This window comes from Sceloporus undulatus, chromosome 1 (genome assembly GCF_019175285.1).
Source record: "Sceloporus undulatus isolate JIND9_A2432 ecotype Alabama chromosome 1, SceUnd_v1.1, whole genome shotgun sequence".
NCBI lineage: Eukaryota > Metazoa > Chordata > Lepidosauria > Squamata > Phrynosomatidae > Sceloporus > Sceloporus undulatus.
The window spans coordinates 323,905,452-323,933,320 of record NC_056522.1 but is presented as its reverse complement, the minus strand read 5'-3'; the positions used below and the strand labels follow the sequence as shown (position 1 = coordinate 323,933,320).

The window sequence follows — 27,869 nt, the reverse complement described above, 5'->3', positions numbered from 1 at the left end:
CAGTGAAGGGATGCCAACACAGGCGAGATGTGGTCAGCGCAGTGGGTGGAAGTGATAATGCGTGCAGCTGAATGCTGAACAGAGATTAAAGGCCAGAGGTGAGAAAGAGGAAGCCCAGCCAGGAGGACGTTACAGTAATCAAGTCATGAGATCACTAGGGCATGGACCAGGATCTTGGCAGTAGAGGCGGAGAGATATGGTCGGATTTTGGCAATATTGTACATCACATTATTACTACATCTAATAGTGAACTTGAAAACTGTGTATCAGTATTGCCGCAAAATAGGGACAAGATAGGGGCTTAGCGAGTCCCAACAAGAGTTGACACACTGAATCAATTATTGACTGGTAAGTCAACATGTTGGTAAATCTCATAGACTCAATCGGTCTACTCCAGTTAGGATTGCCAACAGAATGCAGACCTGCATAAATAACAAGTGAGCAGAAGTGCTGAGGCAAGTCATCTAGACAAACCACAATAAAAGAAAACATGGTATCTGAGCCAACCATTAACATTAAGGAACAAATCATTTAGGAAATATGTTGTCAAGTGGTAATTTAACACATTCCTGGACCATCTTAAATTCTACCAAAACTGCAACCTCAGTGTGCATGTTGCTTTTGTATTTCTTACTATACAGATGATGTGTGTGAATTGTCAAAATAAAGAATAAACCAGTTTATGTTAGCTGTTTTTTAAAGGGACTAAACAAGCTCCACACACTCTTAATGGAGCATAACTAAAATGCAAATTAAACTTGTATCAACTGGGAATGCATAGTGTATCAGTGAGCTAATGTTACATATTCTGTTAAATCCAACTCAAATTTTGTGTTTCACTAACTTTCAGGAATCATATGTGTGGAAAATGTACCAAGAAAGATGCTGGGATTTCTTCCCAGCTGGAGACTGCTTCCGTAAACAGTATGAAGATCAACTTGGATGAACACATCAACAAGGAAGCTACTACAGTCAGGCATACAAAATCTAGACAAATACAATTCTTACAATTTAAATAATGAATAGATATTCACATGTGGTTAGCCTATTCAAATACTAAATTACTTTGCTTAATTTTATGAGAATCTAGCTGGGCTTTTTGCACCTGGCATAAAAAAGCCTCATACTGTCTGGATTTCAGTTATCTTATTGGAACAGCATAGAAAGTGTTTTCAGTTCATTGTTCTAGTTCATAAATCATTTAACCTAACCTTTATCAAATAAGAAATAGTGTAGTTGAAAGGGCTATATCCTACTTTGTAACATGCACAAAATTTGCAATTTAAGAACTTGAATGTTGGGTGACAATGCCTCAATCACTGGACACATATTGTGATATCAAACAGTATTTCAAAAAGCTTTGGTTTCAGTCCATACCATTTCTTAGTGAAATGATACAGATAGAAAGTTTGTAATTCTTCAGTGCTTAAAACTTTTCAAATACTTAATTGTCCCTATAGTTTTCCCTAATTAAGTGCCTTAAATCTTTCCAGACAAAGCTATGCAAGAGGTTTTTTTTAATGTTGGCCTTTTAGATTGACATTTTTGTTAATTGATTGTATTGCTTTCTTGTCTTATCATAAGGAATACTTGAAAGTTAGTTACATATTTGTTTCAGAATAACTTAATAGATTCAACCAGTTAAAAACATGAAGTGTCTCACAATCTTACAAAACTAAATTTTAGGCCAAATACAAGTAATGCTTTATTATCAACTAGTGGTAAAGTTGCTATATTTATGCATTTTTCCTTCAAATAAAAGTGCCCACTGCAATAAAGAATTTACAAAATAAATAAATGTTGTGTATTATGTGCCAACGTGAACTCACATCACAGATTACACAAATACACTATTTGCTACCACTATTTTATTTTGCAACTCTGAGAAATATGGTCTCATACAAGGAAAGCCAAAATTCTTCATCTCTTTTTCTACATTGGTTTGCAAACAAGCCACCTTTGATAGCACTTCCATTTTTCAGAAACAATTTCAAACAAATATAATTATATCACTTTCAACATGCTGATGCATAGAATTCTCTGCTGATTACACTCATCTCACCTGGAATACATCCAGATTTATTGTTTCAAAATTTCAGTACAAACCAAGATGAGAAACATAATTAAAAATCAAGAGGAAACAGCTACTTAATTAAGGACTTACAAAATATTATTCTATACCTAGCTACTGTCATGTTCATTTATTTTTCAGTTACTTGCATGACAGCAAAATGCAGGCCTTAGGAAATCATGCTGTCTAACCAGTCTTCAAGCTCCTCCTCAGTAATACTTTTGGATGTAACTTCCTGCTGAGCTGCTGAGCAAATTTCTTCAGTTCCATCCAGCTGTAAACAGTCTAACAAAATAAAAACAGAACATAAAATAGTAAGCCCTATGGGGAATAGAAAGAAAAGGCAAGCATGCTCTGGTACTGACATGCCTGAGATCCAATTAGGAAGCGGACTCTCTTAAGGCCCATCCTCTGAAGAATTGGGTGAATGAGTACCAAGCGAATTCAGTTATAAGCAGTGAGGCATGACCCCTCCGGAAGGCAACAAGAAAGAATATGCATTTTTGCTCATGGAAAGAAGAGTTTTGCCAACTTTATTTATTTGATTTATATCTGCCATTCTCCCAAAATGTGGTGCAAAGCAGCTTACTAGGTCAGTGAAAACAAAATAGTTAAAATAATATAGAGAACATTAAGCAATCATTACCACTAAGACACCATTTTAGGGTATTAATTTTAAAATAATTTAAAAACATGAAACACATACTACAGATTAAAAGCATCATATCTACTGCATGTCCCTCTACCCCAATGAGTTAGGACTGACGGCCTATTTAATTAGGAAGGATTTTGCCTGCCAGTGAAAAGACAGCAGCAAGGGGCAACTAAGCCTTTGGAACAGCGACCAAGAAAGCTCTTTCCCATGTCCTCACCAGATGAACCTGGTGAGATGGAGAGAAACCTCTCCTCTGAAGATTGTAACAAACATTGTAGCTCTGAGAAGAAACAGGCTTTCAGACAGTCTGGACTTAAGCCATATAGGACATTACAGGTCATAACCAGCCCTTTCAATTGTGGCCAGAAACAGATTCCTTATTCTCTGATCTTCCTTTTGAATGACTAGCAACACATCTATTTTGTCTAAGTCTCAATCTGCTTACCCTCATCCATGCCATTATTAGCAACAGACACTTGTTCAGTACTGAGATAGCTTTCTTGGAGTTAGAAAAGATACAGAGTTGAGTGTCATTCACATACTGGTGACACCGAAACCCAAATTTCTGGACAACCTCTCTCAGTGACTTCAATTTAAATAACATGGGGGACAAAACAGAACCCTTAAGGACACCACAGACCAATAATCAGGATGTCAAATAGGAGTCCCATAGTACCACCTTCTAGGTTCACTCCTTTAGGAAGGAAGGAAACCACTGTAAAATACTGTCCACAAGTCCCAATCCAGAGACGCACCTAGAAGGATATCATAGCTCATGGTATCAAAAGCCACTGAGACATCCAGCAGAACCAACAGGGACACACTCCCTCTGTCCAGTTCCTGGTGTAAGTCATCTACCAAGACAACCAAATCCATCTCCATCCCATAATCAGATCTGAAAACAGATTGAAATGGGAAAATGACATATTGCTGCTCCCCAAAAACTGGTAGTCACAACACAAGGGGACAACACAAGGGGAACCTCTCACTCCAATGAGGTATCAACATACTTCCGTTTCACTGTGCATACATAAAAGAACTCTTTAAAGAAGGTGAAAAATATGATACACCTTTTTTATGTAGAGTTTTTAGAGAAAAGGGGATACAGTCAAATAAAATATCTTTCACTTAAAAAACAGTGACATTATCTGGTAGATAAGATAATATTGTTACTTATCTTTCATTAAATAAAAGAATTGGTTTAAATTCCAATACTTAGTTCTAACTTGAGCTGACTCACTGAATCAATGTTACTTGCAAAGGCATTGATTTATTAAGTTCCTGCGCATTCAATAACTCTAAATGGGACCACCAATTGGATTTAGGCCATAATTTTATATTTATTCTCTAATGCCCGATCAAACTAAACTACAGCTAGAAAAGGTCATTAGAAAGAAAGAAAGAAAAAGCATCTGGGGATGGAAAGCTGAATTATAGTGATGTTTAATTTGTATTAGAAAACAAAGTACTGTAATAGATTTTCATACATCGACAGCTTGCTCTGCTATGACAGAAACTGAACATCTTAATTTCGATGGAAGATCAAAAAGGGTGACAGGGTATGTTTTTCTGCCCTGTTTACTTTGGGTGCTGCTGCTGACTGGCATTATCACTATCAGAAGCTACTTGACACTGCCTCATACAAATATCTGAGGAACAGAAAAAGCCAAGAAGGCCAGTACAGGAATAACCAACCAACAACTGCTGCATTTTTCTTCTGCCCTAGTCACAATACCCAGAAGGGATTCAAGACAAAGAAAACATAAGGTGTTGTTTGGGGTCACCAGCACCCGTGGTAGCTGATTTTGTCTGTGGCTATCTGCATTGTCCTCTTATGCTGAATTAGAAAAAGTGTTCAGCATACTCTGTAGACTACTAACAACAATCCTAAGACAATGAGGTGTACTCAGGCAGGGACATAGCCAAGGGGTCCGGACCCCCCCCCTTCCATTAGAAAAATGAATGGTATGTGCTGCTGCACCACTGTACCCAAGCCCCATTATAATGGTGGCACTTAGTCTGGACCCCCCCCCTTCCTAAAATCCTAGCTACGTCCCTGACTCAGGCTTCCCAATGATACAGACATCATTGCCCCTGGATCTGGGGGCCTTTGCAGTTCTCCCCTGTTGGACACATCTGTTGTCTCTGTCAACATTCATTCTGGAGGAACAAATTAAATTCCTCATATCAGATTGGATATATGCACTCAGAAATGCAGGCTGAGGTGAACATAAGAATGAAGTGCCAGTCAAACAGATGTAGGATGAAGTTTGTTTTGGTACACCCTGTAAAGTGAGAACTTAAGTGGTCTCATGTACATGAGCAAACTGTCCCACTCTCATAATGGCAGCCATAAGACTGAGATGTTTTCAGTGGTGGTAGCTGCTTCTGACACAGTATGACCACCCAACAGGTCTTTCATCACCCCCTTCCCCGCCTTAGTTTCTGGCCACATGATTTGGCTATGGAAGAAACAATTCTCACCTAAATACAAAGAATGCCCCTTTGTCACCTCTCCCTGACAAATCCATGTAATTCCAGGAGGGAAGATAAGGGGTAAAAGTCAAGTGAGGGTCACCATTGACAACTATATCAGAATATAGCAGGTGGAAAAGATCCCCAATTATCCTGCCACCACACATACTCCAAACATAGCCTGGTCATGGATTGCAAGGGGGAGTGGGGAGAAGCTGAGAAAGGACCACTGAACAATGATGCAAGCACCTTCTGAGACCTCCTGGAGGCCCTCCAGAAGTCTCAGAAGATAACATCTGAATTGTGCACTGGCTGTGACAATACAGCTGGCAGGGATTTTCCACTGCCCCTCCCTCCAGTCATTACATCATCATCATCATCATCATCGTCATTATTATTTACTAAAATGAAATTAAACATTATATATTTATTTGTACCCTGTTTTTCCCCAAAAATTGGGACTCAAAGCAGCTTAGTCTAAAAACACAGTACAATTAAAAATTTACAAAAGTGACAATTAAAATTAAATATCAAATAAAGAAGTCCTGGGGACACAGTGGCTAAATGCTGGTACTGAAGCCACAACACTGTGAGTTTGATCCCAGGGCTTCAAGGTTGACTCAGCCTTCCATTCTTTTGTAGGTCTGTAAAATGAGTGCCCCACTTGTTGGAGGCAATAGGCTTACAAATTGTAAACCACTTTGAGAGTGCTGAGTAGTTAAATGCCTGTACTGCAGCCATTCACTCAAAACCACAAGGTTGCGAGTTCAAGACCAGCAAAAGGGCCCAAGCTCGACTCAGGCTTGCATCCTTCCGAGGTCGCTAAAATGAGTACCCAGACTGTTGGGGGCAAATTAGCTTACTTGCTAATTAGCTTACTTGCTGTTCACTGCTATGATCTTTGGAATAGCGGTACAGTGGTACCTCGGGATACGAAATACCCAGGTTACGAAATTTTCGGGATACGAAAAAATCCCATAGGGAGTCATTGTTTCGGGTTACGAATGTTTTTTCGGGTTACGAAAAAACTTTTGGTGCTTTTTTCGGCTTTTTCGCACGGAATCGCGGCTTTTCCCCATTAGCGCCTATGGCAATTCGGCTTACGAAGGCTTTTCGGGTTACGAAAGCGGCCGCGGAACGAATTAATTTCGTAACCCGAGGTACCACTGTATATAAATAAAACAAATTATTATTATTATTATTATTATTATTATTATTATTATTATTATTAAATGGTATAGAATGTAAATGCTATTGCTATATGGCCATGAAGGGGGAAGGAAAAACAGGGGATGAAAAGAAGGCTTCAGGAGGGCTCTCCTTGTTGAATTTTCCGAACACTCAAGAAGTCACATTTTCATTTCTTCTACCCAGTCTTCAAACATTCTTTTCATGCCTAATGGATGACCTTATTGGGCTTATCAACAGAAGAAACCACTCCAGGCATATCTTATTTATCAAAGCCTCTGACAAAGACGTTCTTTTTTTATGCCCTTCCTTAGTCTCCCTTTTTCTTCCTTGTCCTAGCTGGAAGGGTTTTTTTGACAATGGAAGGATGGTGAGGATTAACATAGGCTTCTAAAGCTGATGTGAAGCCAGTAAACAATGCAATAAAAGCTTGTGCTGGGGAAAAATGGGAGTCTACTCTAGCCAGTTCCAATATACCGGTATGTACTTGCTTACAACAGTAAAGTTAAATAGCAGTTGTTTCCAGAATCCCTTCCTGAGTATGCATGGGTAAAAGAACAGAGTGAAAAGGTGAAAGCAGATACAATAAGTGTGCCCCACCAGCTACCCCCAAGCATGTTTTTTTAACACAGATCTATTAGATTTGCCATCAAAATGCAAAAGAAAAGGGGAAGCAGGTGGACCAAAATGTCATCCCTGAATGCATTTTGTAAGAAGCCTTCAGGTGATCTCCAGGAGGTTCTAAATGGTTTTGTTACTTATGGAAGGCTTACCTGATCTGGTTCTTTCATTTCACATATACATATTGCTAGTTTTGAATACACACACACACACACACACACACACACACTGAACATTTCTTCTTGTGATGCTGGAAGCTATCCCTATTCTTTCCACGTTATTTTTGCCTCTGGTACCAAATTTCTCTTAAAGAGATAGTGTTCATCTAGTTTGTTATCTGAGGTATATCTGTATCTCCAAATTTCTAACAGGCAGCTTGAATAAAAAGTCACAACTGGATTCCCTAATGATAAGAAGTCAGAGATATATATAATGGATTGCCTGATAATGCTGTTCAGGGGAAACAGACTGGCTTGAAGCCACTTCTTGGGGCCATGGCAAACACACGCTGCGGCCCCAATCCACCTTCAATATAGCTGAAAAAGAAGTGGATAAGATCCATTCCTTTTTTGGCCAGGAAAAAGCCAGCTTTGCCAACCCCACTAAAGCACCATGGCGACTTCATGATGCTCTGGCGGCATGCAGCATGTAAACCCCATGCTGCTGGTGCATTATGAAGCCACCCATGTCTGGGCAGCTGGGCAGCTTCAAGCTGCTTCCTGGCATCATCACAGCATGCGGTGTCTAAACGGCGTGTGCTGATGATGCCTAGAAGCAGACTTATTTCGCCCATCTGTTTAGGATCTTAATTTATGTAAGGATATTAATAACAAATTGTGACCTTTGTTTGACAAAACACTAGTACAATAAATCACATAAAAATTGGAGTCATCTACTAGATGCGGATCTTACTTAATTTTGAACTGGAGGCATGTAGCCATTCAAGTCAATTTTCCTGTTTGATTTGGTCCCTACCAGAGGATCTGGTGATGTTGATATATGAATGGATAAATGGACTTTCTCTCAGTACTGACTCTTGTTTGACTCCTTCAGAGATTGACCTGATCATCTGAACATCTTGGATAGCCATGCATTCCAGTGCTGGCACCAAGTCAGGAATCCCCCCCCCCCAAAAAAAAAAAAAAGGATGAGACTGCACCACTTCTAGAATAGAAGGACACAGTTTCAGCAGAACATTTTACTGGCAAACTGCTTCTAGTGTTTCCTTTTCTTTCCCTTCTTCAGATTCCCAAGAATGTGCCTGTTTCTGCTTCTAGTATACTTCTTTCTCCAAATTAGCTATGCCTATATCTTCCAATGATGTAATAATTATAATTGTCTATCATCTCAGAACCTCCACCTGTAAGGGCCAAAATACCGTGGTCCAATGCCGATATTATTAGAAAAACCTGAAGTACCAGGAAAGGGACTGGAATCTGTCAGAAGATTAAAACGGACATCTTAGGAAACTCTATGACTCAAAGGCTTTTTCTTGCAGAATGGTCATCAGTCTGTCAACCCTATAACAGAAAAGCTGCCTCATGAAAATAAGATTATGAGAAAATAACCCATTGTTTTTCTTCTAACCAACCATGTGAGGATCACTCCTCAACATGACACACACCTCTTAATGAAGACCTTTAGCTGATCAAAACCACTGTGTAACAGCACTGAAGGAAACGACAGCAGAAATTAAAAAAATAACATAGGACAAAAAACATTAAAACATAAAAGAAGAGTAAGCAAAGTAAAAATATAAAAAAGTAGAAACAGAAACCCTGAATGGGGGGAGGGGGTATCACTACTTCACAGCAAGAGCATCCCACTCATGCCTCCACTACCTTTGGGCTGGGGGAAAAGGTGCAGCTTTCTTACCAAAACCTTGGAGCTCTGGAAGGTTTCAAAACAGAATTCTGTACACAGAGCTCATGTTTCTGCTACACAGAGACTACAACAAAGAAAAAAAAAGTTTCTCTTTACAGGCAAAGGGGGAAAATCCATTCTGTTTTAATCCTGGATGCCCCAAACTTGAATTGCTGTTTCTAACGACATTCCAGAATGTATGGGCTGCTCATACAGAATATCTGAGCCTTGGAAAAGAAGGAACCTGCATGCGGTCCTCCAAGCCCCGTGGCTGCCATTGGTCCCCATCCTTGAAACCTCTGTCCCTGATGGTCAGTTAGGCACACTGCTTACATTCAAATGTTGGTGAGGGATCAATAAAGCTCATGGGATTTGTGGTGGAGGGAGGAGGCATTGCCATGTCAAACACTGTCATCCTGCAGGGTTTAGCCTCCCCTTTCCTCAATGACCTTGAATCCAGTAATTTCACTGATTCTGCACAGGATTATTGGAATGGGGGATTGGTATAAAGCAGGGGTAGGCAACCTTTTTGAGCCGGGGGCCGGGTTGCTGTCCCTCAGACAACTAGGGGCCAAAGCCGGGGGGTGGAGCTTCCACCCCCGGGGGAGGGGCCGGGTGCCAGGGGTGGCGCCTCCACCCTCCGGGGTGGAGCTCCCACCCCGGGGGCGGAGCTTCCACCCCAGGGGCCAGGCCACCTCCTCTTTGCCGGCCCCTGACAGGGCCCCAGGTCCCGTCAGAGGCCGGGAAAGAGCCAGCGGGGACCGCCAGTGCTGGAGGCCCGCTGCCGCCGCAGGAGCCCTCCAGGAGGGCCCCAGCGACCGCCACCGGGCCTTCCAGGGGCCGCTGCCGCCGCTGGAGCCCTCCTGGAGGACCCCAGCGAAGGCAACACGGCCTCTGAGAGGCCCGCTGCCATCGCAGGAGCCCTCCTGGAGGGCCCCAGCGAAGGCCATGGGCCTCTGAGAGACCCGCTGCCCTCGCAGGAGCCCTCCTGGAGGGCCCCCGCGAAGGCCTGGCCTCTGAGAGGCCCGCTGCCGTCACAAGAACCCTCCTGGAGGACTCCAGCGAAGGCAACGGGCCTTCCAGGGGCCCGCTGCTGCCACTGGAGCCCTCCTGGAGGCCCCAGCGAAGGCAACGGGCTCCCAGGGGCCCGCTGCCATCCCGGAGCCCACCTGGGGGCCCCAGCAACGGCAACGGGCCTCCCAGGGGCCTGCTGCCGCTGCTGGAGCCCTCCGCTAGGACCCCAGCGGAGGCAATGGGCTTCTGAGAGGCCCGCTGCCGTCGCAAGAGCCCTCCTGGAGGCCCCAGCGACGGCAACGGGCCTCCCAGGGGCCCGCTGCCACCCCTGGAGCCCACCTGGAGGGCCCCAGCGACGGCCAACGGGCCTCCCCAGGGGCCTGCTGCCGCTGCTGGAGCCCTCCTGGAGGACCCCAGCGGAGGCAATGGGCTTCTGAGAGGTCCGCTGCCGTCGCAAGAGCCCTCCTGGAGGGCCCCCCGACGGCAACGGGCCTCCCAGGGGCCCGCTGCCACTGTTGGAGCCCTCCTGGAGGACCCCAGCGGAGGCCAACAGGCCTCCCAGAGGCCCGCTGCCACCGTCGTTAGCCCTGGGCCATTTTTTCCCAAAATGGCGGCGAAATCTCGCGCGACCCCCGAGAAGCTTCCCTAAGGTCGCGCGAGATTTCGCCACCATTTTTTGCCCAAAATGATGGCGAAATCTCGCGCAACCTTCCCGGGGCCTCCAGGAGGGCTCTTGTGACGGCAGCAGCCCTCTCAGAGATTTCGCCTCCATTTTCCCCCCAAAATGGCGGTGCCCATAGCGGGCAAAAGCCGCAACTGGCAGCGGCGGCAGGAGGAGTCAGGGGCCGGCATAAAGGCCTCCGCGGGCCGCATCCGGCCCATGGGCCGGAGGTTGCCAACCCCTGGTATAAAGCCTCCCACCACCTATATTTGTGTGTATGCATACACTCATGAACACATGTGTGATCTCTTCTGACTTTTGTGAACCCCCATTTTAGGAGTATTCTGCATCGTCATGGAGACCAATTATCTCATGCCACAGTTGAAAGAAGGTGATTATCACAACTTACTAACCTTCTTTTCAACAGGTACCATGATTTTCAGCTAAGACTGGTTCCAAAACCAGCTTCCAGTTAAAATTCACTCGAAGGTATAACCTTCTATATGGACATGGTGGGGAGGAGGGCATACAGCACACCAATTTAAGTCTCTTTCACCCAGGATTAGACAGTCCCTGACCAAAGCCTTTTCTGACTGTGGAAACTTGATTAGGATCACCTCATGACTACTAGAAAAAAAACATAAGAAAAGCAGTAGCTCTTGGTACTCCACCTTAGCCCCCTAAGCCACAATCTTTACAGAGTTGCTCAGATAATTGGCACACCTGCCCCTCAGAAATCAAATTATCCAGGTCCAAATGGTATCTTTTCACAACAAAAGCAATTAATATGGAATCAATTGCTCATGTTCAAGACTGGAGAGAGCAGGAGAGGAAAAGAGCTGTCATCTTATTATGCTTCCTTCCCTATCAGGGAGCTGCACAGAAAGTTGTGACACCATTTAAAAGGCTCAAGATAACACTTTAGACAGCTGTCCAAGTCTCACTCACTTCTGATTCCTCCATGGGAAAAATATAGTCCATCTGAAGTGGGCAACGAACCCAAATTAAGTTACTTCCTTGTTTGTATCAGACTGAATGATGATGACCACCAAGCCTCTAGTTTATCTCTGTCACCGTCAGAACAGCTCTCCCTCCTTCAGTCCCTAGTCACAACAATGAACAGGCTTTGAGGTTATTTGAAATGAACAGGAAGAATTGTTCAGATCTGTTTAAGTAAATTCATTCCCAGATTTAGGTCTCCTTCCAGAAACAAGCATCTCTTCCTCACAAAAGATAGATGCCACAATTGTAATTGTACTGAAGGAGATGGTGATTCTACTTTCTTCATAGTACATTCTACAATCTGTAGAATGTACGTTAGAAAATACACTAAAGAGACATTTAAATGTCCCTTGTATTCCCTTCAAAACCTCTGCAGCAAGCTCTTATTTTACTATTCCCTTATTAGCTCAGCACTGTTGGTGGGGAGAGGTAGGTGCAAAACCAGCAGTCATCAACAAAATGTCTTTGGCTGCCAGTCACTTGGCAGACATTACCCTGGATTCTGCTAGATTGTGTGCTCGGGCAATGTTTCCTGGCCTTTTGGCTAGCAGGCTGTACCACTGGCTCCAGAATTCAAGCATCCCTCTTTAGTGTATTCATTCAGTGAAGCAATTTTTCAAATAAGCTCCTCACTGATTTAGAGAGGAAAGGTCTATTTTTGACCTTCCTGACATTTTCCTTCTTGCAGTCTACAAAACTGCATAGCCACCAAATCTGTTTTGTTAGTTTAGCAACCAACATCACTAAAGTAAGCCCATGTCCTAGAACTATTTCTATAGGCAAGAAAAGGACAAGACCACTGATGTTTGTACAAAATCCAATAAGCAGTCTTTCATTCTGATGCAGACTTTATGCCCAAGGTGAGCTCTGCCTTTTGTTGAATTCTCTCTGACTGAATTTCTACAAACTGATGAGACTGTGAGGTTGCTTACCAGTAACTGATCTTTGAGTGATAGTCTGGGCACTCACACATAGGGAGAAAGGCAAGATATAATCCAATAAATAAAATGAATGAATGAATGAATGAATGAATGAATGAAATGAATTGTTGTGCAGCACTACACCTTTGAAACTTCTAAAGCTCAAAGAATGGACAGACAGACACCCATACTGAGAAGTCAATCCTTTCAATATGTTTATGACTCAGTGGACAGGCAAATGCTATTGCTTCCTGGCCATCAAAACCCTAACAGACAGTGAAATGGAGAATGAGTTGTGTGAGTGAGTGTAAAGACCACCTGACAAATGCCTGCTATGTTTATAAGTACGCATCTTGTTTTTCTTCCACTTCTCCTTCTTCTTGGCTCCTGTATATTCTGGAATTAAAAGTTGTGGACAAGGAAGTCTTCTGCCCAATGCTTTAACCACTGTTCACCTTATAGTTCTATCTTGTCACCAAACTATTTAATATATACATGAAACGAGTCAAACAATTTGCTTGGAGTTTGGCAGTTCAATGCCATCTCCTTTCCATCTCCATTGTTTTTTTAATGTTTCATACTGTTTTAACTTAGGATGTTTTAAATTTTGTTAGCCGCCTTGAGTCCCTATACCAGGAGGAAGGCAGGATATAAATATAACAACAACAACAACAATAACAATGGCAACAATAAATCTCAATCCAAGGAAACTTTCTTTTTTATTCAGGCAGGCCTTTGGCAGTCAGGGAGAGTCTGAGTGGGTTCCATGATGTTTCTTAATTATTTGTTTTTAATTGCTTTTAAAAATGTATTTTATGGTTTTGAATGGAATGTTTGAATGGAATATTTTAATTGTGCATTCATGGTTAGGAGTCTTGAGTCCCATTTTGTGGAAAATAATTAGGGCATACATTTTTTAAAAATACTGTTTGCAAACTGATCTCCCAGTAGAAGAATCCAAGTTAATTAAACAACGGGTGATAAACATGTTTTCTAAAACAAATGTGTATAACAGTTCCTTCAGAACACCTCTCCCTTCTCCAAAAGCAAAAAGATTGAAAGGGTGACAAACAAACCATGCTTCCCACGGCCAGGATGTGGGCTGGATAGAATTTTAAAAATATGACTTTTTTTTAATGAAAGTCAATTGATGTCTTCAGTTTAATAATTCCTGATCAAAGAAACAATTTTGAAATCTGAAAATGGCCCTCATGTTACCTATAAATTATTTTGGGATATTCCATACAAAACAAAATGATTTATTTTATTTTTGTGGGAGCAAGTACAGTTGGAGGGTGGCACTTCAAGGTCTCTTGTGGGGCTTCTGAAGTCTCCTATCTTTCTACAGTTACCCACCCTGCCTTACAACCTCATCTCTTTCCTCTTTGCTCTATATGCTTAGACCTAAATCTAGTATTTTCCCAACCCTAGAGATCTAACAATAAGCAAGAATCAGTTTTGCAAAATCCTAGACAACTATGAAAATGTAAATTGTTAAATCTTCATAATTTTCTCCCATCTAAGTAGTAGCTTAATTAATGACTTTATTTCAAAAATTGTTAATAGTGGGATTTGAACTTTACTCAATAAAACAAATCTAATTTATCTCTCCCCCCCCCCTTTACAAGAACTTTTCCAACTGATGAGTTTCACTTTCATATCCCTGATCAATACTTACCGTTTTCCTCATGAGGCATTTTCATATCTTCTCCAGATGCTGTACCAGGGCATAATGTTTCCAATTCAAAATTATTTTCAGGATTAACAGGAGCATCTAGCTTCAAAAGGAGGTCAAGGTCTTCATCCAAATTATCTGTTTCTTGGAATAAAGATGAAGGGCTTTTTTGGAGAGCCTCTGAATTGAGCCCATCTTTATTTGGCCCCTTTAAATGGGCAGCCGAGTCTGCAGCAGGATAAGAGCCTGATGGATTTGTACTTTGCCCCAGAGGCTGCTTCAATTCACCTCCACTTTTCTTGGGAACATCATTACCTTTCAACTTAATCTGGGGAAGTATGGCAGGTGTTGCATCCTTCAGTCATAAGAGAAGAGGAAGGTACACAGTCATGAGTGCTATGATATAATTTAAGAGATGTTTTGTTTAAATGTGAGAAAAACTACTATTATATATATATATATATATATATATATATATATTATGAAGATACAAGTCATTAAGGAAAACACACACAAGCAGCAATAGTATTTCCATATCACACACAAAATATATATTAATATATTAACAACAATTATTAATATATTAATAACAATTATTTAAATATTTTAAGAGGCTCCATGTTTTCTCTTCCTTACCACATTTTTAGAAAGCTAGGAGACCAGAGTTTGAATCCCTGCACCACCATGTAAATGCATCTTAGGTAAGTCATCTCTCTTAACTTGTGAGAAGAGCAAGAGCAACCCCCTCTGAACCAATCTTAGGCCATGACAACCCTGTGATATGTTTGTCCTGCTGCTGTCCTTGAAGGAAACACAACAACCACAACCATAATTTTATACTTGTTATATCTAGAGGCAACCATGTTGGCCATATTGCAAAATGCAATAATATCCAAATGCCAAAAAAGAGGGATACCTTTACTGGGCCAATCAAAACACATCATGCAAGCTTTTGAAACTCCACTGGCTCTTTATATATATATTTTATGCTATGTTATTTATTTATTTCCTTTTTATTCCACCTTTCTCCCAGAAAGGGACCCAAAGTGGCTCACAAGATAATTATTGTCCATATTATGCTTACAGGGTTTTTTTTGGGGGGGGGCAGGAGGGGTGTTGCTTATTTCTTCACAATGCAATCATATTCATGATTCCCATGCCACAAACAAAAGATTAAAAAATAGCATTATCAGGCCAGGAGGACCAGAAGAACTAATAGTTTAGCAAGGATTTTTGTTTTGTTTTTGGCAGTGAAATGCTTATCTCTTGAAATATTAATGACTGATTCTTTCAAATTTATCTTCATTTAAATTTGATCTAACTAGAAGTATTAAAAAAACAATAGCAATGCAATATGAAACATTCATTCTCAAAAAACAGTAAAGATCTGTACTTGATGACTATTAAGGTATTAGAAATTTTCGGGATAATCTAGACCAGCAGATTTTTGCCAGTTCAGTGGCAAAAAGAGAATGGAAACAAATCCAGACCACATGCCTCTATCATGTGCCGCAGGAAAGTATATTACTTCATTACAAGACAAAATTTCCCATAATGGTGTATTTAAAAGCGAGCAATTGCTTTAGCTCTATTAACTGTACGGAAAAGATGACATCCAGTCTTGCCATTTCGCTTGTTAAGAATGTATTTTACTTTCAAAACAATGCAGATTTCTCTACTACATGCACAGAGGACTTTGAGCTGGAACAAGGAAAAATGAGCAATAGCAGTGTCTGAGTCACTTCAAATAATCCCACACAAGAGCAAAACTGTTTTTAGTAGTCACACAGACTTCTCTTTCTAATGCAGATTCTAGCACTAGATAAAATGTAATCTTGCCTAACAGCCATGCTTAACTCATGAGTCTCATTAGTACTCATCCTACTACCTGAATATTTTATTTTTGTTTTCATCTGCAGAATACACTTGTTTTCATGCTGCTTCTGAAAGTTCTAAACCCTGGGCATAAACAGACATTCTATACATGCCTACATGGCAGTTCCCACTGTGAATTAGATGCACTATGTAGCAGACAGTATCAGTGCATGGAATCCTGAATGAATCTGTAAAAGCTATAATGAGGAAATCAATATAACATGCATTTCATTTTTACATTCTCTGTTTTCTCTGCAATACTGCTAAGGAAAAAAGAAGTGGTAAAAATATGAAACAACAAAACTGGAACAAACAGCTCTTGGGGGATGCTGGCCTTGACTGAGATAGGCTCAGCATGTGGAAAATGCTATATTTCAAGGAAGCAATGACATATAAGTAGTGTTGATGGCAATTCCTCCATTTAATAGTCCTCTTGCCTTGCAGATGTGAGACAATTTACAAGCATTATAGGAAAACACATACCGATTGAAAAAAATTTGGGACTACTGAAGTTTAAAATAATAATCAAGATATTTGTAAGCAGTCTGGCTGTTACCTGCACCAGCTCAGCAGCCACATTCAGTCTGAGATGCAGAGGCAGTTCTTCAAGTGCCTGCACTAAGGATTGGCAGTCAACATATAGTCCAGACAGCTGAAAAACAGTAAAACATCAAAATCAGATCAACCCTGCATTAATACTGACCTCACAAATACCATATACCAGGCAAGGAGTGCTGAATTCATTTCAACAATGGCAACAGATCCATTTGAGATCTTTGGATTTATACATATAAGAACTGGAACATAACTGAACAACCAGCAACACATGGAAAAAAGGGGTTAACTGCATTATCAAATTAGATAATTCTAATACCACTCCTGGAATTTCTTTGTAACAAATGCAACAATTAGGATTCTCCCAATTTTGTAAAGCTAGAATGGTATTAAACAGGCCAATATCAAAGATAGGCAGAAAAATGAAAACTTTTCTCTGGTCTATAAAAAATTCCAAATGCATGCTCATTTAGAAATTAGTTTGCTGACACAACTATAGAATGGCGCAAAGAGTTTTGTGCCCATAGTTCAAAGCATTATCACTGTATCTGCACTCCTTTGAAGCATATAGTAGCCTTAAGAAGAGATATCATGCAAAAGCAGTTACTTTTTTGTATATTATAAGAGCAGCTTTTGAAATGTCTAAATTATGTCTACTTCTCATTCAAATAATATGTCAAATGTCTGTGACACAAAGGTGTTTGATATGTTGGTATATGATATGTTCAAACTGTTAATCATTTGACTCAAAACATACTTGAATTAACTGATTGTTTTCTGAGACACACAGAGACTTTAGAACAGAAGTGCAGGAACTACAGAAAATGAAGAAAAGTTTAAGTAATTTGCTGCAGACAAAATCCTCAATAGCCCAGTCTGAAATCTAAATTCAAAGCAAGAGTGAAATTAGATGTTAAAGCTAGTAACATCTTTTCACTTCATCCAATTTCTTCAGTAACCATTCTACTGCTGTCACATGAACATGACTGGCTTTATATACTCTGAAGCCACAAATCTCCAGCCAATTGTTTACATATCTGTTACTCCAAGATCATACTATTTTAAACTAAGGACTAAAAGATGATCACGGAATGTTAATCTTAAACCAATCAAATATCACTAATTTGGAGTCTTTATGTCCTTAGTTCTTGAGAGTGTGTGTGTGTGTGTGTGTGTGTGTGTGTGTGTGTGTCTTTGTGTGTATGAGTGTTTTATATGAATGGTGATCCTCTCTATATAAATAAAACTACATCTGGATCCTGAATTCTGGAGTTCAGTTTCTCAGAACCAATATACACAAGCTTGATCTCTGCTTTAGTTGTCCAATCCCTCTCAGCAGCTTTAACTGAACTAATATAATTCCCCTATAAATATTGATTATGGGTGCCCTTTTGGGACCCTAACATTTTGGGTAACATGCTACTCAGTCATGGAAACCCATTGGGCAAACCTGGGCCAGTCACAATCTTGCAGGATCAGAGGAAGGCAAAGACAACCCACTCCAAACAAATCTTTCCAACAAACCCCTTGATAGGACCTTAAGTTGGAAACTATTTGAAGGCACACAACAGCACATTAGTCATTTCTGTTCCTAGTCCACAGTAGAGAAAATTACCTCCGGCCTTACATTCCATTTTCTAATAAAGCACTCATATTCACCTTCTGATACACACATATGGTTTCTTCATACAGATTTTCAGAAAACTAGGTAAAAACTGGGAAAGTCTCACTTTTCTGTTTTGGCGATCCACATCAGCACATAGATTCAGTCTTACATCAGTGATATATGGCCCAATTCCTAAATTGAGGATGGGTAGAGAAACCAAGGAGCACTCCAGGCCTAGGCACAAGCCTCTTTTCTTACTATATGTGCTCAACCACATGTAACACTTCATTTTGAAACATTACCATCAAAATGATGTGGATCATCTCCAATGATGTGGTAAAGCCAGGGGTGCCTAAAATGCATGGTTGTTTTTCAGCCTCCTGTGTCCCTCAAATTTATTGTATCAGGTTGTTACTGAATTAATTCCTGCACCCACCTAGACTCCAGGATCTCCTTTTATTATCTGAATGGCTTGAGGAAGCTGTAGTCCTTCAGTACTGTCAATATGTAATGCCCAAGATTCAAGCCTCTGAGTTTTGACTATTGCAATGTGTTCTGCAGAGGTTTTTCCTTCTTTTCCAGCTGGAACAGAACAGCATGGCAGCTCATCTTCTACTGAAGGTTTTGTTGGAACCAAACTTCTGCCCCTTGCAGAAATCCCATTAACATCACTGGACAAGTGTCAAATCCAATACTTTGCTGTAAGCTGCAAAGGCATTGTTTTGTTTTCAGAATTGCCTTATAGCGACATGGCACTGCGTGAACCATTACAAAGACAACCCATAAAATACCCCCCAACAGCTCAGTATGAGAGAGAAGCAGCTGTAAGCCTGAAATGGAAAGGTCCTGTCATGACACATACTCCTAGGAAATGCATTTTAAAGAAATTGCAATCCAGTTAACGAAGTTCATAGATGGGCTTCCTTCTCCAGACTCAACAGGTGCTAGATAGATTAGATTTTGGAGCCAGAAATTTTAGTAAACAATTAATTAAAAGATGAAGCAATCTCATGGAACCCAACTGAACAAGATTGGCATAAAAATATCGTAGCTGTTCCAGAGATGGTACTTCCCGCCTCAGTTGGCCAGTGAACTGTAACTACACTCCCACGTATCCTGATAACAGCACATCTACATATTAAGACTGGTAACTACAGTTGGCCCTCCATATTCACAGATTTCACCATCCACAGCTTGAAAATATTCCCATTTTTCCCTCAAAAGGAAAACCTTAATTTTCCCATTTTATGTAAAAGACACCATTTTACTCCGTAATTGTATATAATGGGATTTGAGGATTTTTGTATCCATGGTGTGTGTGTGTGCTCTTAGAACCAAACCCCAGCAGATACCAAGGGCTCACTGTGGGTCCAGAGATGGATCTCTCTCCTTCTCTCTCTTTCTCTCCTTGCTAAAATCTGCTTTAGTTCAGGACAGACTCCACCTCCCCATATATCCTTTCTAGGACAGCTTTTGCATGTTTTCTATCCTTCTTCAGACTTCCACTGTTCTCTTCCATTTCAATATTTATTTACCTGGAAGTGTGTGTGTGTTTATTCTTTTCCAGTTGTTAACATCCACACCTATCCCAGATCTAAATCTATCATCCATACTTTTTTCCACTTCTCCTCACCCGTTTTCCTGGTTATTGGTGGATTTTTGTTGCTTTTACACATTCCCCCAACTTCTGTTCTATTCAACATGGTCTTGTACATGATTCATACGAGTTGGGAGAAATTACTGACAACTTAGGGGCTATAAAGACCGCCCCTTTACTGGCCGGACTGGGGCCATGGCAACACCATGCCATGACCCCGATCTGGCCATCTGGAGAGCACAAAAAGGAGCCGCAGAAAGTGGCTCCTTTTTGTGCCCTCCAAGGTGCGCCATAGCCACAGCAACATGGCTTTATGATGCCCCTTCGGTGCTGCATCATGTGGATGCAGCACTGGAGGTGTGTCACCATGGCGCGCATCATGTGGACCAGTACATGCCAAAATGGTGGCTTGGGGTGGGGTTAAGGCATGCAGCGTGCGGACGCTGCGCCCTAACTCCACCCACAGGCCGGCACAAAGTGCCAGTCTTTATTGGCTCTTAGAGTTTTAACAAAGCGAGGCTGGATTCTGATTGCATCTGATTTGACTGACTTGTTGCATACAGACCTGCCTTGCTTTCTGATGCCTCGGTGTTTTAACAGATCTAAATTATAGCCATGTATTGCACTATCGGGGATGTGGTGGCTTAGTGGTTAAGACTGACGACTAAAGATCAGAAGGTTGGAAGTTTGAGGCCCAAGTGCTACATGATAGAGTGAGTTCCTGTTAGTAGTCCAAGCTTCTGCCAACCTAGCAGTTTGAACGCATGTCAAAGTGCAAGTAAATATATAGGTACCACTTTGGTGGGAAGGTAAAAGTGTTCAGTGCAGTCATGCTAGCCACACGACCACTGAAGTCGTCTTCAGACAATGCTGGCTCTTCGGCTTAGTAACGGAGATGTGCACCTCCCCCACAGTCTGTTATGACTACACATTCATGTTAAGGGACTACCTTTACCTTTCTACTGCACTTTTGACCTCTGGGCCACTATTTCCACTACACATTGCTGCTTTTTTTTTTCTCAGTCAACTTGACATGCTGTCTTTCTTTTCTCTCAGTCTACTCAACATGCTGTTTTTTATTCTTCTCCCAGTCAACTTGGCACCATCTCAAGTTCAGTCTTGCAATTGCAAACTAAAAAAATTCAGTGCAACTTTTCCTCACATTCCATTTTTGACCATTACCTAGTTCCTAACCCATCAAGTAACTGGGGACTTTCTGTACTCCTTTTGCAGTCTATTTTGGTGTTACAACAACAACAATAATAATAACAATAACATTTATTTATATTTTCCCGTCTCTCCTAGTTGGATCGAGGCGGGATCACAACCTATTTTAAAACACAACAATTAAATAAAAACAGCAGAATACATAACAATTAGCAATTACAAACTGAATATCACAAAGTGAAGTTGGAATAAGGGGTAAGGATGTACTCATCCTATTCAGGAGGTGGATCTGTGCCTTACATAAAATCGGTTGGGTATGCTCGCCGGAAGAGCTCCGTCTTAACTGCCCTCCTGAAGATTTCCAGGGAGATAGTAAGGCAGATCTCTTCCGGGAGGCTGTTTCACAATCTTACAGCAGCTATCGTTAAGGCTCTTTGGGAAGTTGAAGCATATTTAGTTGTTGTTACTTCCAACAGGTCCTTCCCCATTGTTCTAAGAGTGCAGGGCAGATTGTATAGGGAGATGCGGTCCCGTAAGTAACTCAGGCCCAAGCCATGTAGGGCTCTAAAGGTGATAACCAACACCTTGTATTGCGCCAGGAAGCAGATTGGGAGCCAATGAAGATCTTTTAAGATTGGTGTTATGTGGTCAAACCTTGAAGAACCGGTGATCAATCTGGCTGCCATATTTTGCACTAATTGAAGATTCCGAACTTGGTACAAGGGTAGCCCCATGTAGAGCGCATTACAGAAATCAATACAAGAGGTTACCAGAGCATGTACCACCGCCTCTCGGTCTTTTCGGTCTAGGAAGGGATGCAGTTGGAGTATCAACCGAAGTTGGTACCAAGCACTTCTGGTTGTCGCATCTACTTGAGATGACAACTGTAGAGACGGATCCAGAAGTACTCCCAAACTGTGAACTTTGTCCTTCGGGGGAAGTGTGACCCCGACCAGGACAGGTTGGTAAATTTCTTTCCCCAGACCTGAGGTGCCTATTGCAAGTACCTCAGTTTTCTCTGGATTCAGCCTGAGTTTGTTTTCCCTCATCAAGCCCATTACCGACTCAAGGCAGGTATTCAGAGAAGAGATGCCATCCTTGGTCACTAAAGCAGTTGGAGGCATAGCGAAGCATATTGATAACACCGTGCCCCATGTCTCCAGATGATCTCTCCCAGAGGTTTCATGTAAATGTTAAACAGCATGGAGGACAGACTGGCGCCTTGAGTGACGCCAGATGTCAGCTCTCTCTTGGAAGAGCAACTGTCCCCCAGTCTCACCATCTGAAATCTGCCTGAGAGGTAGGAACGGAGCCACTGAAGCGTAGTGCCCCCAATGCCTAACTCCCTCAGGCGTTCCAGAAGGATACCATGGTCTGTGGCAGGGGTCAGCAACCTACGGCCTGTGGGCCGGATACGGCCCAGCGAAGCCTTGGGACCGGCCCCAGCCCAGTCCTGCTGCCGATTGCCGCAGATTGCCGTCCCCTCCTCCTCTTCCTCCTCCTCCATTATTATCCTTAACCCTCCTGCCTGAGGAGGGAGAGACAAGAAGAGGCGCCTGTGTCCGTGTCTCTCTCTTTGCAGCCGGAGAGGAGGGCCCACAGCTCCTTCTTCCAGGCACAGCCTGCCCTTCAGAGAAAGGAGGAGGCACCCATCTCTCTCCCGGACCCAGCCGAGGCCTGCATTGCGACTAGCCCTGAAGCCTGGCCCTGGGCCTGGCCCTGGGCCTGGCCCGGCCGCTGCCTAGTCCTGCATGTCTTTGCTGTCTTTGCTGCCTTCCACCCCGCATCCCCCGCCACCTCCTCCTCCTCCTCCCCGAAGGATGCCCCTAGAAGAAGGCGTTGTGATGGCAGTGTGTGTGTGGGGGGGTGTGAGGTTCTGTTGTGTAGGGGTGTGTAGGTACGGAGGAGGGAATGGTGGAGGGATTAGACGCGTGTAGGGTTTTTGGGTGGTGGTGGTGGTTGTGGTGTGGGGATGTGGCATGTGTGTGTGCACGTGTGTGTGTGTGTGCCTAAAAGAGACAACTGGGCTGTGGGAAGGTGGAGGATTAGGGATATAGTGTGAGGATGTGGCATGTGTGTGTGTGTGGATGCCTAAAAGAGACAATATTTATTTATTTAAAAATTTTAAAAAATATTTAATTTCTTTAATTATTATTTATTTATTTATTTATTTATTGCTTTGGCCCCCCAGTTGTCTGAGGGACAGCAACCCGGCCCCCGGCTCAAAAAGGTTGCCTACCCCTGGTCTATGGTATCGAAAGCTGCTGAGATGTCCAAGAGTACCAACAGGGTCACACTTCCCCTGTCGATGCCCAGACGGAGATCATCAACCAAGACGACCACTCCATATCCCGCCCTAAAGCCAGTTTGAAATGGGTCCAGATAATTGGTTTCATCCAAGACAGCTTGGAGTTGGAAGGCAACTGCCCTCTCAATCACTTTACCCAAGAATGGTAACAAGGATTTAATTCACATTAGCTAGAATCTTAATCTCTTTGAGTGATCATACATTTCTGTTTCACCAGCTGAAAAGCCCCTACTCCTAAAATGGACAGAATTTCAGCCTGAGAAAAGTGCACACCAGAGTCTGGAATTTTTACCCTAAGATTTCATGCCAGTTAACACTTGAGCAACTCATTATGAATTAATGAGAATTGATACAGATTACACCATTTGTGCTTGTTGCTCTGTGAATAGCTGAAAAACCACTACTTTCCCCACTAGGGTAAAATAAGTCACAGCCCTTTATCTGAGTTTCAGCATTTCCACTGTTCCACTACTGAGGTAAAGTGAAGTAAAATCCACAGAGGAATCTTTTCAAGAAACAATTGTTCTCCATTACCTGCTTTGGGCAAAGGTTTTCTACAATCCACTCCTTTTCTTCAGCAAATCTGAACTGGGTAAAGGAATCACCTAGAAATAAAACGACACATAGTTCAATAGTTTCTCCAAATCAATACATGTATATCAAAAAGGCATATCTTACATTAAAAAATCACGATTTTTTTCAGGCGTTTCAAAGATATCTAACTAAATTTGTTAGAAATTCTAAACCAAGACCAATAACAACAATAATAATAATAATAGCAACAACAAAAACAACAACAGCTGTCAAAGCTTGCTGTTGGGCTGCAATTTTAAACCCCAGATTCCTAGAGTGGGATAGTAGAAAACCAAGGCTTGGGAGGCAGCATATCCACCCCAGCATCCAGTGGAACCATGAAAATTTTTGCAGGCAATATTTAACCAAGGGTACTCTCGGAAACAGGGCCATTGAAGAGTGAAATAGAAACAGCCTGGATCTCCTGAGAGTTCCCAAGATCTGCCCTTTCACTTTCAACTTGGAGGTGATGTAAACATTTCCTTTGCAACTGAAACTACAAGGAATGAGTGGAAAGAAGTAACTCTAAAAATGGAGAGGAAAGACTATATGGAATTCCCAGGCATAAGAACCAGTCAGCAGTAATATGATTCAGGCTCACATTCTTCTCATCTGCCTTATTTATTATTATTATTATTAACCTTTATTTATGAAGCGCTGTAAATTTACACAGCGCTGTACATGCAATCCTTTTAGTTAGGCGGTTCCCTGCCCTCAGGCTTACAATCTAAAAAGACATGACACAGAAGGAGAAGGGAGTGGTGACGGGAAAGGGTAAGAGGTCCAGCAGTTCCTCTCAACCTCCGAGGCCTGGACCAAGGCAGATGGACTGAAGGGAGGGCTTGGCTTCAAAATGGAAGGTTAATCATTATCCAGGGAAAATACATACTCACAAGTAGGATAATGCATATACAGTACATAGCAATACAGGAAATGGATCGATAAACAGCCAACAACAGAACATCAGATAGTAAGCGACAATTATGCGATGCCTGGGAAGGCTTCTCTGAATAGGATGGTTTTCAACTCCGTTTTGAAGCTGGTTAATGAAGTGATGGCTCTTGCTTGTGGAGGAAGAAGGTTCCAGGAGTGAGGGGCAGCAAGTGAAAAGGGGCGAATCCGGGATGGGGCAGAGGAAATCCTGGGCTGAGACAGGAACCCTTGACAACCAGAACGGAGGGCCCTGGTGGGAAGGTGAGGAGAAAGAAGGTCTGATAAGTAAGGAGGGGCCAGTCCATGGAGGGCTTTGAATGTCGACAGCAGGAGCTTATACTGAATGCGGAAAGGGAGAGGGAGCCAGTGAAGGGATGCCAACACAGGAGAGATGTGGTCAGAGCGGTGGGTGGAAGTGATAATGCGTGCACATTCTTCTCATCTGCCTTAGAGTTGCCTCTACCAAAGCCTGTGTGTATCTGAGTGGATGCACATGCAAGACACCCCATATTTCCTAGACATGGGAGCTTTATTCTTACATAGCTAGCCACAGTATGAGAACCGTGTTTTTTTTTGGGGGGGGGGGGGTTGGAAAACATATGGGAAGCTGTATAATTTATGAGATATCCAGCAAAAGTCATAGGCTGAAAATAATTCACAGAGAAAACAAAATGTTCACTGTATTTGAAGGAAGGTTCTCAAGCAAGATTTAATTCAAAGTTTGCCTTGGTTCATCAGAAAGTATACTAATTCGACCCAGACTACTTCTGGTATGACCCACTTTGGCCGAGGCCCAAAGCAGAACCTTTCTTAAAAAATTGAGGTGTCATGTGTCTTCCCACTGACTTACATGAGGGAATGGCCAAAAAAAGAGCACATTTTTGCTTTTTCTTAGCAGAATATGATTTGCACACATAGTAATCCCTTTTGAGTGGATCATGGCTACCAAATTTCAACAAGTGCAGGGCCTCCTGCACTAGTCATCTTTACAGCTTGATTTTTTTTTAAAGGGATGTTTATTATACTTTAAGAGAGCCAGCCTGGTGTAGCAGTATGAGCACCAGACTATGACTTGAGACCAGAGTTTTATTCCCCACTCAGCCATGGAAACCCACTGGGTGACCTTGGAATGTGTAACACACTCTCAGCCCCAGAAAACCCTATAATAGGTTCGCCTTAGAGTTCCCATAAGTCAGAAATGACTTGAAGGCACACAATACCAATATAACATTTTAATTTCATTGTACAAGTTGCTTACAGATACTCTTGCCCTTTTCAGAAAGCGAATCCTACAGATTTCATTGGGTGCATGCAGTTTTGTATACACAAGAAAGTGTTACAGTTTTGAGAAAAGTGATTCACATCAATGATGAACTGTCCACATTTCACTTGTAGAACCACATTTCACTGGCTGAGAGGTGTTATCAGGATCATATAAAGCCCATATGTTTAGCAGAGGGAAGAGGTGATACAGGCAGTGGGGGCAAAGAAGACACACTAGAGACAATGATTCTCCCTAGCAGCAAGGCCAATTTGGGAGGAATTTTTGGAGAACCAAAGCCAATCAGCACTGTAAACCCTGAAACTGGCAGCTCCAACAGCTTCCCCAACAAGATCCTCTGGCTGAGGCAACAGCCTTTGACACACAGAATCCAGCCAATGTGCAACAGTCTGATCTTATCAATGCATACCATAATCAAGAACCAAATCCTCCTGAATCTCATTACAATCAAGGCTCTCATACTGCCAAGGCTTGTGACAACCAAACATCTGAGTTTGCCAAAATAGCAATAGCAAGCAGCTTCATTTATATACGGCTTCATACGGCATTAAGCACTCCCTAAGCAGTTTACAACTGTAAACCAATTGCTCTCAACAAGCTGGGTAAGCAATGAGGATATATGTAGTTATAACTTACAATTTACATTTTTATCTTAGAGTTCCTAAATTTTGTCTCGAATTCTCCCAGGTGGTCAAGACTCATCACCACAGCACAGACATTCATAATTTATTATACAATCACAGTCCCCAATCCAAGTATATAATGAAGCAATAGCACAGGTCAGCTCAGTGGTCCCCAAGCTTTTTCGAGCTGGGTGAGAGACTTTTAAATTACAGTGTGCCCACGTCATACACGAACGCCTTTTATGCGGCTTCCAGCTTATGCTGGAAGCCCTGCACCCAATGAATGGCACGTGCGCCACTGCACCGCCACATGATAAGCCCCATTATCCTAAATGGAACTCAAGTATAGACGAAACTTGCCTTATGCAGTGGGGTCCGGAACAGATCCCCACATAAGGCAAGGGACCACTGTACTACTCAACTGGCTGTTTGGTTGCTGTTCCCTTTATACCGGTCACCCTGGTGGCACCAACCAAGTAGCTGTCTGAGCAGTGACTAAGAAGCTTCTCACCAGTGCTGACCTTGTGGCAAAGGCTAGTCTGGGCAAGAAGCTTCTAAGACACTGCTCGACCAGCTCCTTGGCTGCTGCTTCGAAGATAACTGGGTGCAAAGGGAGAAGCTTCTCCTCAGTGAGGAAGGACTCTCAATCCAAAAGAGGTGAAAGGCTCTTTCAAAAAATTAACCTTGGATACTCCTGCCCTTTCTTCCCCAGAGATGTGTCTTCCCCACACAGCTACAAGACACCTCCACCACCAACAATTCTGCTACCTCTTCTCTTTTACTACCTCTTCTCTTGAGCTGTCTGATGAAAGAAAGCAGGAGCAACAGCACAACTTTAGTCTGCCAGGCAACTCCCAGCAAAACTCACGAAGCTTAAGCAGGTTCCCAAATGTGAAAGCTCCTTTTTGCCACCAATTCTCCCCTGCCACCATGCACTCCAACTCCTCACCTCAGTCAATCACTGTGTTTCAAAATGCCACAGGTGTAATGGGAGTGAGTACACATGGGCAAGTGAAGAGAGGGAGACACCACCACATACAGCTATCAACAAGGCTGTGAGGTGGTTTTAAAGGACCCTGAAAAGAAAAAGTTTATGCAAACCTCATCCCCATCACAATCCTAAAGCTCACTGGTTCCCCTTGTCTTTCTTTAGCATTAATACTTTAACTGAAGCCCTCCCTGATGCCCCCTCTTCCCTTACCAAC

At 42.3% G+C, this 27,869-nt stretch overlaps 2 protein-coding genes across 2 annotated transcripts in view; one reads left to right on the top strand and one right to left on the bottom strand.

Moving 5' to 3' along the window:
• Positions 1–1,792, top strand: part of RYR3 (ryanodine receptor 3) — a 423,771-nt gene extending 421,979 nt beyond the window's left edge. Inside the window, 1 exon segment of the mRNA XM_042477733.1 lies at positions 851–1,792. Within this exon segment, the coding sequence (XP_042333667.1) occupies positions 851–946 (96 nt within the window). The 3' untranslated portion in view covers positions 947–1,792.
• A 61-nt stretch (positions 1,793–1,853) lies between these two features.
• The window catches only part of AVEN (apoptosis and caspase activation inhibitor), a 166,175-nt gene continuing 140,159 nt past the window's right edge, over positions 1,854–27,869 (bottom strand). Inside the window, exons 3-6 of the mRNA XM_042477767.1 lie at positions 23,788–23,858; positions 16,577–16,672; positions 14,149–14,500; positions 1,854–2,356 (exon numbers count right to left, since the gene is read on the bottom strand). Coding sequence (XP_042333701.1) covers positions 2,241–2,356; positions 14,149–14,500; positions 16,577–16,672; positions 23,788–23,858 — 635 coding nt within the window. The 3' untranslated portion in view covers positions 1,854–2,240. The remainder of the gene's footprint in view (positions 2,357–14,148; positions 14,501–16,576; positions 16,673–23,787; positions 23,859–27,869) is intronic.